The sequence below is a fragment of the Batrachochytrium dendrobatidis genome (assembly GCF_000203795.2).
Source record: "Batrachochytrium dendrobatidis JAM81 unplaced genomic scaffold BATDEscaffold_6, whole genome shotgun sequence".
Taxonomy (NCBI): Eukaryota; Fungi; Chytridiomycota; class Chytridiomycetes; order Rhizophydiales; genus Batrachochytrium; species Batrachochytrium dendrobatidis.
Genome location: NW_006281104.1, coordinates 760,766 through 773,571, shown reverse-complemented (window position 1 = coordinate 773,571; position 12,806 = coordinate 760,766). Strand labels below are relative to the sequence as shown.

Below are 12,806 nucleotides of genomic sequence, written 5' to 3'. Positions count from 1 at the left end.
ATAGACACTACATGCTCCAACCACCGCAAGTGTAAGGAGAAATAGATACCATATAATGTCCATGGTTGGATCTTGACCATTTTGTGGTATAATTGGGCTTGTCTCAGTGCTGCTGTCCTGGCCGACTTCGTGAGTGGTTGGGAACGGTTGTCCTGTCATGGTAGAGTTGCATTAGCATATTATGTTTTGGCGTGTAATGAACAAGGAATGTGGCGGACATACAAATAGATTTAAAATATACACTATCTTACCCGGTGGATTACCCGGTGGTGGACTTATAGGTGGAATACCCGGTGGTGGACTTGTAGGTGGAATAGCTGCTTCGCTACCTTGTCTATCAATCCCTTCTCCCCAAAACGATATCTGCCATCCATTCCAATATCCTCCCGACAAAACATTCTTATCATCAATCACTACTAATCGCCATTGTCCAACAATGGCTTCGTCCCAATGCATAACGGTCATCATTGTCCAGTTTTTGAAACCATCGGCATTATCATCAAAAGCGCGACCCTCAATCAGCCGAGATCGTATATTCATCGGAGATTCAAGGTGAATGGTAATGTCGCCTCTACGCGAGTGCTTGATATCAACTGTAACTGTAATGTGTTCAAGACGCAAAAGGCGAGCTTCCTGTACCATTAAAGCAGTGATGTTGATAGTATTCCTCGCACCCATTGGATTGTAAGGCGGAATCACCATATTTACTTGTTGATATGGTGTTGAGAGGTTCACCTGTGGATTTAGATTAACAAAGTGCTTTGCTGCTTCAACAATGGTATATGCATCAATCGTGCCGTAACCATATTTGTGGTTATAAAGCCTTCCAGCTGCCGTATTAAGCCAGTCACTATCCTGAAGATTAACTGGTATAGCTGTTTCCAAAGTAAGTCGTTGTACATCCCTCCAAGTCAAGTCCGGTCTGATCAATAGATGTATGGTAATATCAAATGCATACTGTAAGTTTGAATAGTTAGATGGTTTGAAAGTCAACAACTCATCGTTATGCAACGCACCTGATGGAAAGAACTAGAGAATAGATACCAGCAGCCAATGGAGCTGCTGCAGACGTTCCTCCGTGACGATCAGTACACCCAGTCTTCCAATCTGTCGTGATAATGCCAGAAAACCCACCCTGTCCACTCCACATGGAAATCATATTTGCAGGACACTGCTCTGAAAATGATGGATGCCCTTCGTATCTATCAATTGCAGCAACCGTGATTGTGTAAATACTGTTTGTGTATCCATCAAAATTGCTATACAAAATAGACGATCATGAATCACAAGTATTGACCAATAGCAGAAATTTCAGCAAGTCTGATATGTTTTACAAAGGACAACCATGCATCTGCATTACCAGTTGTCGCCACGAGCACCGCCATTTCCAGCAGCAAATACAAACAGGGAACCCAGCCCATTGCGTCCATTGTCTATACCATTTTTGACTGCACGAGTGACAATCTGGGGTGGAGCCTCCATGGTTTTACCATCATCTCTTGGACCCCAACTGCACGAGTAAATCTGAGTGGTATTAAAAGCATAGTTGATTGCTGCTGCCTCATCCGTGTTTGTCAGTCTACCAGAAAGAACACGTAATCCTAAAAATAAGAATATAAAATTGAGTCAAGTGAATAATACTACTAGTAAAGAACAGATTGGAATTCAAGTGATAGTTGTATATCAATGAATTAAAGCATGCCGGATAGATGTACACATTTACCCGAGACTTTGGAACTCCATGCAACACCTATGCCACAGACGTTGTTTTTTACAGCAGCAACTTCACCAGCACAGCGAGTGCCATGGTTATCATCCATCAAAGTAGGCATAGGATCCAACTTATGAAAATTGAAATCATACGATCCCTCTGGTGCCTATAAATAGTTTTGAATGAATCAGATTTAAAATTATGCTAGACTGCAAGAGATTCAAGATCTTGGCACTTGCATAATTGTCTTTTAAATCGGGATTTTCATAGTCTAAACCGTCATCAATGAATCCAATAGTGATTCCCTTTCCAGATATTCCTACAATAGAGTTGATGTTAAGCAATGTTAAATTTGACTTGCAGTCATGTAGTGAAAGCAACGCCAGACACACCTTCTATCCAGACCCCAGTAATATTCATGTCATGACCTGGTTCATCTGGATTAAACTTTAAAAATAAAATTATCAATACAATGCAAGATCAATCATGTGTAAGTGACCATAACTGCAAATCATGATAATAAAAAACAGCTCACCAAATGCCATTGGTCTTGAAATCGAGGATCTTCTATACCAACCAGTTTTCGAACGTCACCAATACGCACAGACGGATCTTTGACAGCTCTACGCATCTTGGTGGTTTGATATTTAGTGACATCAGTAGATGGTAGTTGAGGGAAAACAGGCGAAGTAAGGAACAGTGGTAACGGACTACTTGGCTGCAAATATCCTCTCTTGAACAGCCTTTGCTGTGGCTCTTGCAGCTCATGCCATAGAACAGAAGAGTGGTCTTTGCATTTCTGAGAAATATGGTTGTGGTGAATGTGTGTATTCTTTTCCACTACAGAATCATCCGCCATGACCACCTCTTGGTCTACTTGACGACTCTTTGGCATGGCATATATGAAGTGGTCGCGCAGTTGCCCAACCTGATGCGTGTATAGCAACTGCATGTCATGAGCAATTGCTTTTGCCAACAACTCTCGCTGGTCTGCATCATCGGGCCATTCTGTTGTGTCCAGTTGTACGGCAACATAATGAAATGACTGATGGTCATTAGGTGGAGCATGAGGAGCAGTATCAACCACTGCATATGTCAATGAAACCTTGATTGCAATGACTAATAAGCCCACCAGTACGTGTAGGAACATCAGCCGTGAATGCATTCAGGTACACTGGGTTTGATGACAGGAATGAGATGAACAAGAAATAGCTGATAAGCACAGTTGTTGGTTTGCACTCAAGGTTCAAGAAACCTGTCAGATTTACTAGCAGCTGCTTTGACTCGTGTTTGTGCTTCAATCTAACCGACAAATTCAAGACTTGAATCCAACACTTACTATTTAATCTAGAATTGAATTTACTTTTATTAAAACACGGCAAGCAGTGCAAATGCACTATACAGCAATGCCACTGGGTACGCTACCAACAGTCGCTGTTCCTTCATTGATAATACTGTCACAAACATGCCTGATGAAGAGTTTGTGCACCAAACTACCGTCACTGCACTCAATATCACTCCAGTAATATCCCTAGCAATCATGTTACAACAAAACCAATTGTTAGATCTTTTGAAACAGATCGCAGTCCATCACTTTTTACTCAACTGCATCTTAAACACTATTGTTAAAGAGCTAAGAAGCACCATTGGCAAGAGTGCGTATCCAAGAACACTTGCAGTGCGATACCCATCGATCCCTGTATCACTCATTAGATTCAGAATCGAGTACATGGACAACCAACCCAAAGTTGCTACTCCATAAATGTATCCAAAATGAGCTTTGCCAGACTATCAAAGCATAGTTAGACCAGTGTTGAATTAATGCAATTTACGTGCAAGTTTATCAGTTAAAACAGACTTACTAGGAAAAGAAACCCTCCAAACAGAAAACAAAATAGAATTGGACCTGCCAGATCAGTATCGTCCATGATATTTCTGTCTATTTGTTTGAATGGGTTCATCACGGTCAATCCCTGGTTGTATATAATCGTATTTAACCAGGAATAATAGAAATCAGCATCAATTGATCAACCATTAGATCTACTAGTATCGACATATTTACCTTGGACTTGATGTGATTAAAATTAATATCAAGTTCTGTTGTATAAATATTAGTGGGATTCATGAATAGTTATGTGGCCAATCATGAATTGAATGCTCATTCTTGTTGGACCATTCAAGCAAAAGGTTTCAGTCTTGATATGGCAATCTCAATGCATAGCAAGACCTACCTTGTAGAAGAGGCGGTTCATCCGGAAACCCTCCAGTAGAAAAGGCAGACCGGATTGTCTGCCAAGTGACTCCACCCGACATGTCGGCTCTAATACTGGCTTGAGAGGCCGAATACATCGATTCGCTGTAGAATCCTCCTTGACCACCAGTGCCCTGAGCTCCATTGTTGCTGTAGCCTTGGAAGCCACCATCTCCATAATTGAATTGCTGGAAAGAAAGCTCTTCCTGGGTGTTTCCAGCATAGTATTGGTTGTTACCAGTTCCTGTGGTGCTGCCTGGAAATAAAACGTTGTGTGTAGCCATTGGAAGTAGCCAGTAGTCAAGATGATTTACAACTGTATTCACGTAAAATGGAACTTTATCTTGAAGCGATTGCTTTAGAGTCGATAGTGGTTGAATATTCGTTATGCTTTCCTATTAGAACTAAACAGTCTCAATTCTTGTTTTAACCCTGTCCTTTATGTCATTTGATATAACCGTGCATTGTATAATCACCAAGTGTGAACCCAGATATTAGGTTCAACTGATGTCACTACAACCATATTGTATCCTAAAATCTCATACGTTCGCGTCCTAGTCCGAGAACACACATTGCATATTTCAGGAATGCAACCGTTGTTTCCATGTCGATCATCCAATGCTTACTTGTGGTGTAAAGGACATGTAACTTATTTGCTGCTTTGGACATTCATTTGGTTTATACAAGGATGAATATGAAGAAAGATCAGTAAGCTCTATCAGGGAGTTCAAACACAATGTTGTTCGGTAAACAAACTTGATGGAGATTGGCATCGGAGTAGTACACATGCTTGAATTTACTATCAAAAGCTTCTGGATTGCAAACCAATACATCCATAGTGCCTTATTTCACTACAAAGCTATATGATGTCAGTCCGCTTGTAAGCATCCGTTAAACCTTGACTACCTAATTCTTCAGAATTCTTGAATATCTCAGATTTATTCAGTAAATCATCCTGCTGCAAAATCCCAATTTGCGGCTTACGCTGGTGTGTCCTGGCAACAAGGCGGAGTTTTCATCCATTATACTGAGTCGGACTTTGAAAATTACTACAGCCGGTCATACTCCATATTTGTCATATATACTATGCCCAATAAATGTCTTTGCTGGTCTGATTGAACCCTACCAAAGTTGAATTTACTTTACTGCATTTTGATACGATGGCATTCTCAAAACTGACCAACATGGAAAACCGAGCTAATATCTACAAGGCATTCGTTAATTTTTGGACATTGAGCCGGTTTATATATAAGCATTACCAAAACCCCCAATTGAATCTTGACTATCATGTATTTACTGACATATTTAAAACAAATCATCAACCCTTGTTGAGATTCAAGAGCTTCAGACAGCGTAATCTGAGTCCAGAACCATCGAGTCAAAAACATGAAAACTCCACTCGCAATCATTATATTGGTGCACCTTTGTATCACAAAGCTGATACATTATCACTTTTTCAATCGCTGTACCTATTACTCATGACTATTATTTGGGGATTTGCTTCATTCAATATGGTTCAAGCAAATACTACTTCATTGTACAAATCCAACACTATATCCCCTCAACTGTCGGATATTGTGTGGGGAAACATTGGTACGAAAATGACGCTTCTCGGTAATTTCACCCGACTGACGACAACTCTTACTGGGCTATCCCCGATCGACTTTACTCTGTCGAACAAGCAGCTTGTTTTATCCACCATTCCATCGTCAATGCTTGCACCACCCTCTCAACTTACGCCATCAGGATTAAAGGCAGGTGCTATAGCATCTTACTCTTCAGACGACCGTATTGCATCCGTATGTCGTTCGGACACGCTATTATTTATGGGAGGAAAGATGACAACTTTATCAAATCACCCAACCGTGTCCAATGTATTTGCCTTGAATCTGACTAGCTCGGCCCAGATCATTGACCTAAATAAAGGTTTATCAACGCCTGTCTCTGCTTTAGCATGTATCGGAAATCACTCCGTGTGGGCTGTATCAAGCACTGCAACAAATGCATCCACAACAATATCTAATTCAACCACCACTGATTTGCTTTCTGGATATATTGCAATCTGGTCGCGCCAGGATTCAGCTTGGACGACTCCGACTGGCAAAGGGCTTGATGGCCCTGTAAATGACATCAAGGTTGATTCTAAAGGGGTTGTATACTTGGCTGGTAAATTCTCAAGTACTGCTGATGGAAGTAAAAGCACTTCACCCACGAACCAAATCGTTTCCATTACTTCTGGAAATGCAAGTATTGAATCGATCAAGCTGAAATACAGTTGCTTATTAAATATGCTTGCTAATTGTTTTTTGTTTTGGATTGGTTTTAGGTGATTGCTCCTGGGGCTGTTGATGCCGGACTGCTTTCGTGCCCAAGCAAAAAGAATGGCTGGGTGATGCCATCCACTACTGGTATCATTGAATTTCAATTAGGCACATCTGTCATCATCACTGCAATAGCCATCCAAAACCTTGTAGGCACAACCGATGGTGTCAAGACATTTAGCGTGATTTCTCCTGCAGTATCGCCAGGAGCGCCTTACAAGTTGGCCATGGCAGATACAAGCGGTGTTCTTGGTGCCATATGCACTGTTTGCACGTTGCCTCGAGATGAAAACATGCATGTATTTTACATTATTGATCCGGAAAAAACTGCTGCATCCAATGACGTTCAAATCATTGTTATAAGTTCTTATGGATTATCTACCAGCGGACTTGCAACTATCCAATTCTATCAACGAGGTGACTGCTTGTATGACTATATTTCGAATGGCTATGAATATGTTGATTTTTTTTACTAATATTGAGAAATCGGTGTGTAGATATTGTTGTGTGGGCCAACCCAATGTTTAATGCTCCAAGCTGTTCATTTACTTCAAATAAACCAATAGAATTGTCAGCAAATTTGGTTGGCCCATGGACTATTCTTCATGCAGCACAACCCATGGCTCAAATCACTATTACAGGTGCATCCCAAGCTGCATCGTCATATGCAACATTCAAGCCCAACATCATTGATCAAGGAATGTACACCATTACCGCGTTTATTCCTGCGTGTGCTCTCAACACCACTTTGGTTTCGTCAGTTCCAATGGCCTCTATTCCCCAATCGCTATCATCCGATTTGTGCACATCGCGTGGAAATGTCACTGTTGCAGTGGTTTCTCCCAATAATGCTGGCACACCTCAAACCGTAGTCTTGAGTCTACAAACGCCGGCAGAAACGCAAACAGTATTGGGTACGTTTCTCTTGTCACCTGGATCTTTTTTTAACATCTCCTGTGCAACATCTACAGGAACGAGTGTGGCTATTGAGGGGTTTACTGTTGTAAAGACTCCAAGCGTGACTGGGTTAAAGAATCTTGCTTCTTTTGCTACGAACGACCCAAAAAGTGTTTTTACTCCATTTGCAGGTACATTGGAATTGTAGAATATATGGTTTGTATTATTTTCATGTATGTGCGTATTCAACACACTTCCCGTGTATTATATACAATCATTTAAAAGCCGATGCGATTCCAGATAACGCAGTCGTTAAATCACTAGCGGTAGATTCGAAAGATGTAGTGTATGTTGCTGGTCAGTTATACATTGCTCCCAACATGGCCAATATTGTTAAATATACACCTGGAGTCAATGCATCTGGTGTCAGAGGATGGTCGGCTCTTTCTGGCGGTGGTCTCAATGCAGGAGTTTCTGCATTAGCTAGCTATCAATGTAAGTGCAAACAGTCAAAACTTTTGTTTTAAACTTGTAATTTGCGTATTCAACTATTATGTTTAACCTGACAACTTTTTGCAAAATGACAGCGCTTTTGTTTGTTGGAGGAGATTTTACCGGGACTCAAAATGGATTGGTGATGCTTTCTCGTGTAGCAATCTATAATTCTGACAAGGATACATGGTTACCAATGAGTGGAGGTATCAATGCTGCACCAACATCAATTTCTGTTGATTCTCAAACTCGCACAGTTCGTATTCTTGGTCCCTATACACTCCAGTACACGTCGCAAACCGATACTGTTGGGGTTGCAGTGCCAGGAATGCTAGTATGGTCCATCGACACCAATTCATTCATCTCGCCTCCGGAAAGCATTTCTGGCATACTCGATGTTCCGCCAATGTTTTCACGTTCTGGAAACGAACAGGAAACCAATATGATTGCTGCTGGCATTATTACCGATTTTGCTGGGATTGCCAAAAGTTCATATGGCGTGGGTGTAGCTGAACTTGGTGTAAATGGAGTGAATGGACTGGTTTCTATTCCGGATAAAGCCAGGCTCACCTCTGTTGCCTCGGATACAAAACATGGAGTAATCTACATGGCCGGAACGTCTCTTGCAGGGGTTTCCAGCATATCTTCAATGCAGGCTGATGGCAGTAAATTTTATTATCTTGGAGTTAATATCACCGCCGGTGAAGGTACGTATTCATATATGGATAGTTTAATCGACATGTATGTTTAGCTTATTAGTTTTATTCAACACTTTCAATCATTTCTGCATAAAATTTAGTTCGTGATATGGTGTACTTTGATCAAAGCGATATGGTAGTACTATGTGGATCGTTTAAATCCGTTACCATTCGGAATGTATCAACCCCTGTTTCCGGCTTGGTTGCTTTTAACCCAACAACACTTGAGATCAGCAAATCCATTACATTTGGTTAGTTCAAGATACTGGTAATTGAATGTACATAAATGTTTAACACGTATTTCCAACCGTTGGCTTTTTTGCGATACTTGAATAGCTGACTCCAAAACTGCAAATCAGACTACTGTGAATGTAAGACGTATCAAAGTAATAGATACCAATCGGTTTGTTGTATTGGGGGATATAGATTTGCCTAGTTTGGGCTGTATTGGTGCATGCATTTGGGATGCATCAATTCAAACATGGTCGAATATTCTGAGCGGAGTGCGTGGAACATATCAAGCTGTTGATGTATCAACCAACGTGAGTGACCATCAATTTTTGTCAATCTATGCGCTTTAAAGAATAATATGATGGAGAGATTTTACGTTGCAACACTAATAATCTTTACACTTGTAATGTTGTTAATGAATGGTTTAGGGAGTCGTTTACTTTGGTGGGAAATTCACTGTAAACAATACAATTCTTGCATCGGCAACACCTACAACAACAGTATCAATATTAACGTTGTCACCTGGCGAGTCATTACCAAAAGTCCAATACAGCACTGCACTGTCGCCGATTGATCTAAATGGAAACGTCACGTCTCTAGGACTGTCACTTAACGGTGTAGTATATATAGCTATAGTTGATCGTAGCGGTATCACAAATTTGACTCGAGTGAATAATGGTCAGATTTTTACGTATCAACTGAATCAGCAAAGTCTAGTCACGGAAATATCACCCATGGGCTGGAATACCAGTAGCGGGGTATACGTTGATGGCATGCTTCTTACAGGACGAATTATCACTTCAGAAAGTGTAGATGGATCCCCAGCATCAACCAAACCATTTGTGGCAGCACTTTACGATCCAACACGCAATATCCTTACACCGCTTATTTCTGCCATTCCATCTACAAGTGTAGTTTCCACTGTCAGAGTTCAGACGCCAATAAAAAGCATACCGCCCAGCTCTAGAGATCAAAACAATGACTCTGCTCGTTTAATCCCTATCTGGGCATTAGTGTTGATCGTTATAGCGGCTTTGATTGCTTGTGCGCTGTTATTCTGGATGATTTACATCTGCGTCAGAAACAATCGGAATCGAAAAACGGCTGAACTGTCTATAAAGCCAGCTGATAAATCTCAAATTGAAACTGATCAACAGTCCAATATACAACGAGAAATTCTGCCAGCGCGATGGAGTCCAGGACAGGAAACGATTTACACAGTGCCCAATGGTCTTGTAGACAAACAGGACAGCAATGACACCATTTCGTTTTCGCCAAAAGAAATCGAGTCTTCCTATGGCGATCAGTTTGAGATTTTTTGTGAAAATCAGAGCAAACATTATCCACCCAGTAGTTCGATCGGTTCACTTCCTCATCCATCCAATGAAGGCTGGTGCAATGTATTGCCTCCAGATGCACGATCCATGGGGAAAACTTTTCCAGTCAAACAGAATGCCAAAAAAGGAGAAACTGAGCCAGTAGTAAGTGAAGATGTATTTTTTGATTGTCCCGATTTGACACGTTCGACCATATCCAGCGATCGGGCGTATAAAAGCGAAACACCTTTAGCGATACAAACCAACGGCCCTTATCGACCACCACTTCCACCTCATTTGAAATGCATACCTCAACGTCGATCAGGATCCTTGCACTCTTATATGGCCGAGCATGGATTTTTGCTATCCCCTGCTGCTGAAGAAGAACACGGTGACTTGCTGCCACTGTCGATGCAGGCCAATGCACGTTCCATACAACAACCACCCTCGTTCAAAATAGAGCGTGTTACAAGCATATCAACGTTTGAAGATCCATCATCCATGTCCATTTCGATTCTCGATCCAGTTCCCTCTAATATTGACAATGTCGCAGTAGGCGATGCTTATCAAAATGATCGACCGCTGAGAAGAAGAAGCAATACCAACTCGATTGCGAATGACTATTTTGATGGCGATGCAGAACTTTTGAATATGTCATCGCATTCGATCAAGCCAACAAGACCTGGATCATGGCTGGTTCAATCGCATCAGCTTGCTATAGCGCAAGACTCGTATCATGCTCAAGATAGCACTGAATTGAGTATGTTGTTGGGTGTGTTGCTGGCTGAAATGAGGTTAAATCGCTCACATTGATATATATTTTTAGATTTACATACTGGGGATAAAATCGAAGTTTTAGATTGCACTGATCCATTTTGGTGGACAGGACGACTTGGAAAACGTCGTGACCAGATTGGACTTTTTCCAGCATCGTTGACTTCCAAAGACATCCATTAAACATTGGGAATAATGGCAAGACCGAATTTGTCCAGCTACAATTGTTAATCAAGCGTCTACGCACAATTAGCACATTGTTTTATCCATCGCTCAATAAAATAAGGTTAAGAAAAGCAGTGCATACTAATCATCAATACCACCAACACCCAAATTTAAAATAGAAACACATTTTAGAACTTGCTAAAATTTCATTGCACACTAGTATGAATATTTCAGCTGTATCAATAAAACTCTTAAAATTCCGCATTCAAAAAGCAACTTCAATACGGCAATCTGATGATGCGGGCAATCTCTTCATTCAGTTTACTTGAGAGGAATGAAACGAGAGCTGTGAGTAGCACCAATACCGGGACGACCGTGCTTGACAGGCTTATAAGAAATGGAGAACTCGGCAAGGTAGTGACCAACCATCTCAGGCTTAAGCTCAACCTGGTTAAAGGTCTTTCCGTTGTAGATACCGACGATAGAGCCAATCATCTCGGGAACAACAATCATGTTGCGAAGATGAGTCTTGACAGCGGCAGGTTTCTCGTTGGGTGGAGCATCTTTCTTGGCCTTGCGAAGCTTCTTAATGAGACCCATAGGCTTACGCTTGAGTCCACGCTGGAACCTCCTGCGAGCACGAGCGTGCACAAGCTCCATGAGCTAATAAAAATTCAACCATGAATTCAAATATTTTTAGATGATATTAGCATTAGTTGTTACAACCGTATCCACGTAAAATGGAACACAATAAGTGTCTAATAGACTGTTTCCACCAAATTTACTGGACAGTAATGTTTTGAACTTTGTGCTCATGTTTGTATAAAAACACCAAATGAATGCTCAAAGCTACAAATACATCACACATCCTTCTATACAAGTAAATATTGGATGATTGACATGGAAACAACAATCACATTCCTGAAACGTGCAATCTTTGTTTTTTCAAACTAGAACACGAACATATCCGGTATTTTAGGATATAAACCGAGTTGGTACAGAGTTGTATTGACAGTATTGAAACAGTCAATCCCAGTATCTGGATTGCAATGTACAAATCTGGCTTCAAACTTGGTAATTGTACAATGCAGGACTATATCAAAAAAAGCAGGCTCAAAACTATAGCTGGATTGTGTGCATCATATAATGAATACTGAAACAAGAATAGATGTCTATTCAAGTCAGTTTGTAGTAGGAAAGTGCAGTGGTATTAACCATTGTCTACTCCAACACAGATAGTGGCTGCAAGATAATACAAAAGTGCTCCATTTTACATGAATACTGCTGTAATAGATACAAGTATAACGAAATGTGTACCTGCTCAGAGCTCAAATCAAGGAGCTGCTCGAGATCAACACCACGGTAAGAGAACTTGCGGAAAGAGCGCTTCTTACGGTCCTCAGCGGCCTGAGTGTCAAATGTGTCTGCCTAATGAATCCAAAATCAATACAAAGTAGTTGTTAGTTTATGTTTCAATGATTACTGATATGATCGGATGGACAGTGAATCTATGATTCAGCATGACCATGTACACCACTAGTAAATATCCATTCATCCATATGATGCTATCAGCTGATAGATCCATCTCAAGTAGTTGCAGTGTGTATCACTCCAGAACATATACTCTGGCAGTATCATTACTGCAGCACAATATTCAAGATGACTGGCTGTAGCTGAGCATGACAGGTTTTCTAGTTGGTCGTGATTAGTTCATGCATGCATAGGCCTGATAACGCATGCACTGCACAATGGATGGATGGATATACTAGTGGATCTTAAGGCAGATGAACGGCAGCAACTGACCATGATGATGTAGTGATGAGAAAAGCGAGTCGGTGTTCTTGCATCAATCCAATCATCAAAACACGTGACCTGAAATCTTGCTTGATTTCGTTTACAACTCGAGACAAGGGAATGAAAACGCAGAAAAAACTATTAAGCTTTCTATGC

The 12,806-nt window shown here is 40.9% G+C and overlaps 4 protein-coding genes across 4 annotated transcripts; 1 reads left to right on the top strand and 3 right to left on the bottom strand.

Moving 5' to 3' along the window:
* Positions 1-171: 171 nt before the first annotated feature.
* BATDEDRAFT_11523 (uncharacterized protein) lies at positions 172-2,342 on the bottom strand (the record flags this gene model as incomplete). Its single annotated transcript, XM_006678802.1, has 7 exons — positions 172-922; positions 1,017-1,259; positions 1,361-1,601; positions 1,724-1,870; positions 1,947-2,030; positions 2,104-2,158; positions 2,247-2,342. The coding sequence occupies 7 exons, from the start codon at positions 2,340-2,342 to the stop codon at positions 172-174; spliced, it is 1,617 nt and encodes a 538-aa protein (XP_006678865.1).
* A 737-nt stretch (positions 2,343-3,079) lies between these two features.
* Positions 3,080-4,024, bottom strand: BATDEDRAFT_11386 (transporter YIP1; the record flags this gene model as incomplete). The annotated part of the gene is made up of 5 exons (XM_006678783.1): positions 3,080-3,242; positions 3,318-3,499; positions 3,574-3,684; positions 3,774-3,808; positions 3,943-4,024. 5 exons carry the CDS (start codon positions 4,022-4,024, stop codon positions 3,080-3,082), a joined length of 573 nt encoding a protein of 190 aa, XP_006678846.1.
* Positions 4,025-10,231: 6,207 nt separating this feature from the next.
* BATDEDRAFT_36975 (uncharacterized protein) lies at positions 10,232-10,994 on the top strand. The gene is made up of 2 exons (XM_006679080.1): positions 10,232-10,677; positions 10,744-10,994. The coding sequence occupies exons 1-2, from the start codon at positions 10,260-10,262 to the stop codon at positions 10,872-10,874; spliced, it is 549 nt and encodes a 182-aa protein (XP_006679143.1). The 5' UTR covers positions 10,232-10,259; the 3' UTR covers positions 10,875-10,994.
* A 46-nt stretch (positions 10,995-11,040) lies between these two features.
* On the bottom strand, positions 11,041-12,662 carry BATDEDRAFT_88603 (ribosomal 40S subunit protein S15; the record flags this gene model as incomplete). The annotated part of the gene is made up of 3 exons (XM_006679141.1): positions 11,041-11,519; positions 12,174-12,284; positions 12,660-12,662. The coding sequence occupies 3 exons, from the start codon at positions 12,660-12,662 to the stop codon at positions 11,178-11,180; spliced, it is 456 nt and encodes a 151-aa protein (XP_006679204.1). The 3' UTR covers positions 11,041-11,177.
* Positions 12,663-12,806: the final 144 nt, after the last annotated feature.

What these genes read in the sequence shown, in the direction of transcription:
- BATDEDRAFT_36975 (XM_006679080.1), top strand. Translation starts at nt 10,260, where the DNA reads ATGGCCGAGCATGGATTTTTGCTATCCCCTGCTGCTGAAGAAGAACAC. An exon ending in TCAAGATAGCACTGAATTGA is followed by an intron (nt 10,678 to 10,743) that starts GTATGTTGTTGG and finishes ATATATTTTTAG; the next exon opens with ATTTACATACTGGGGATAAA.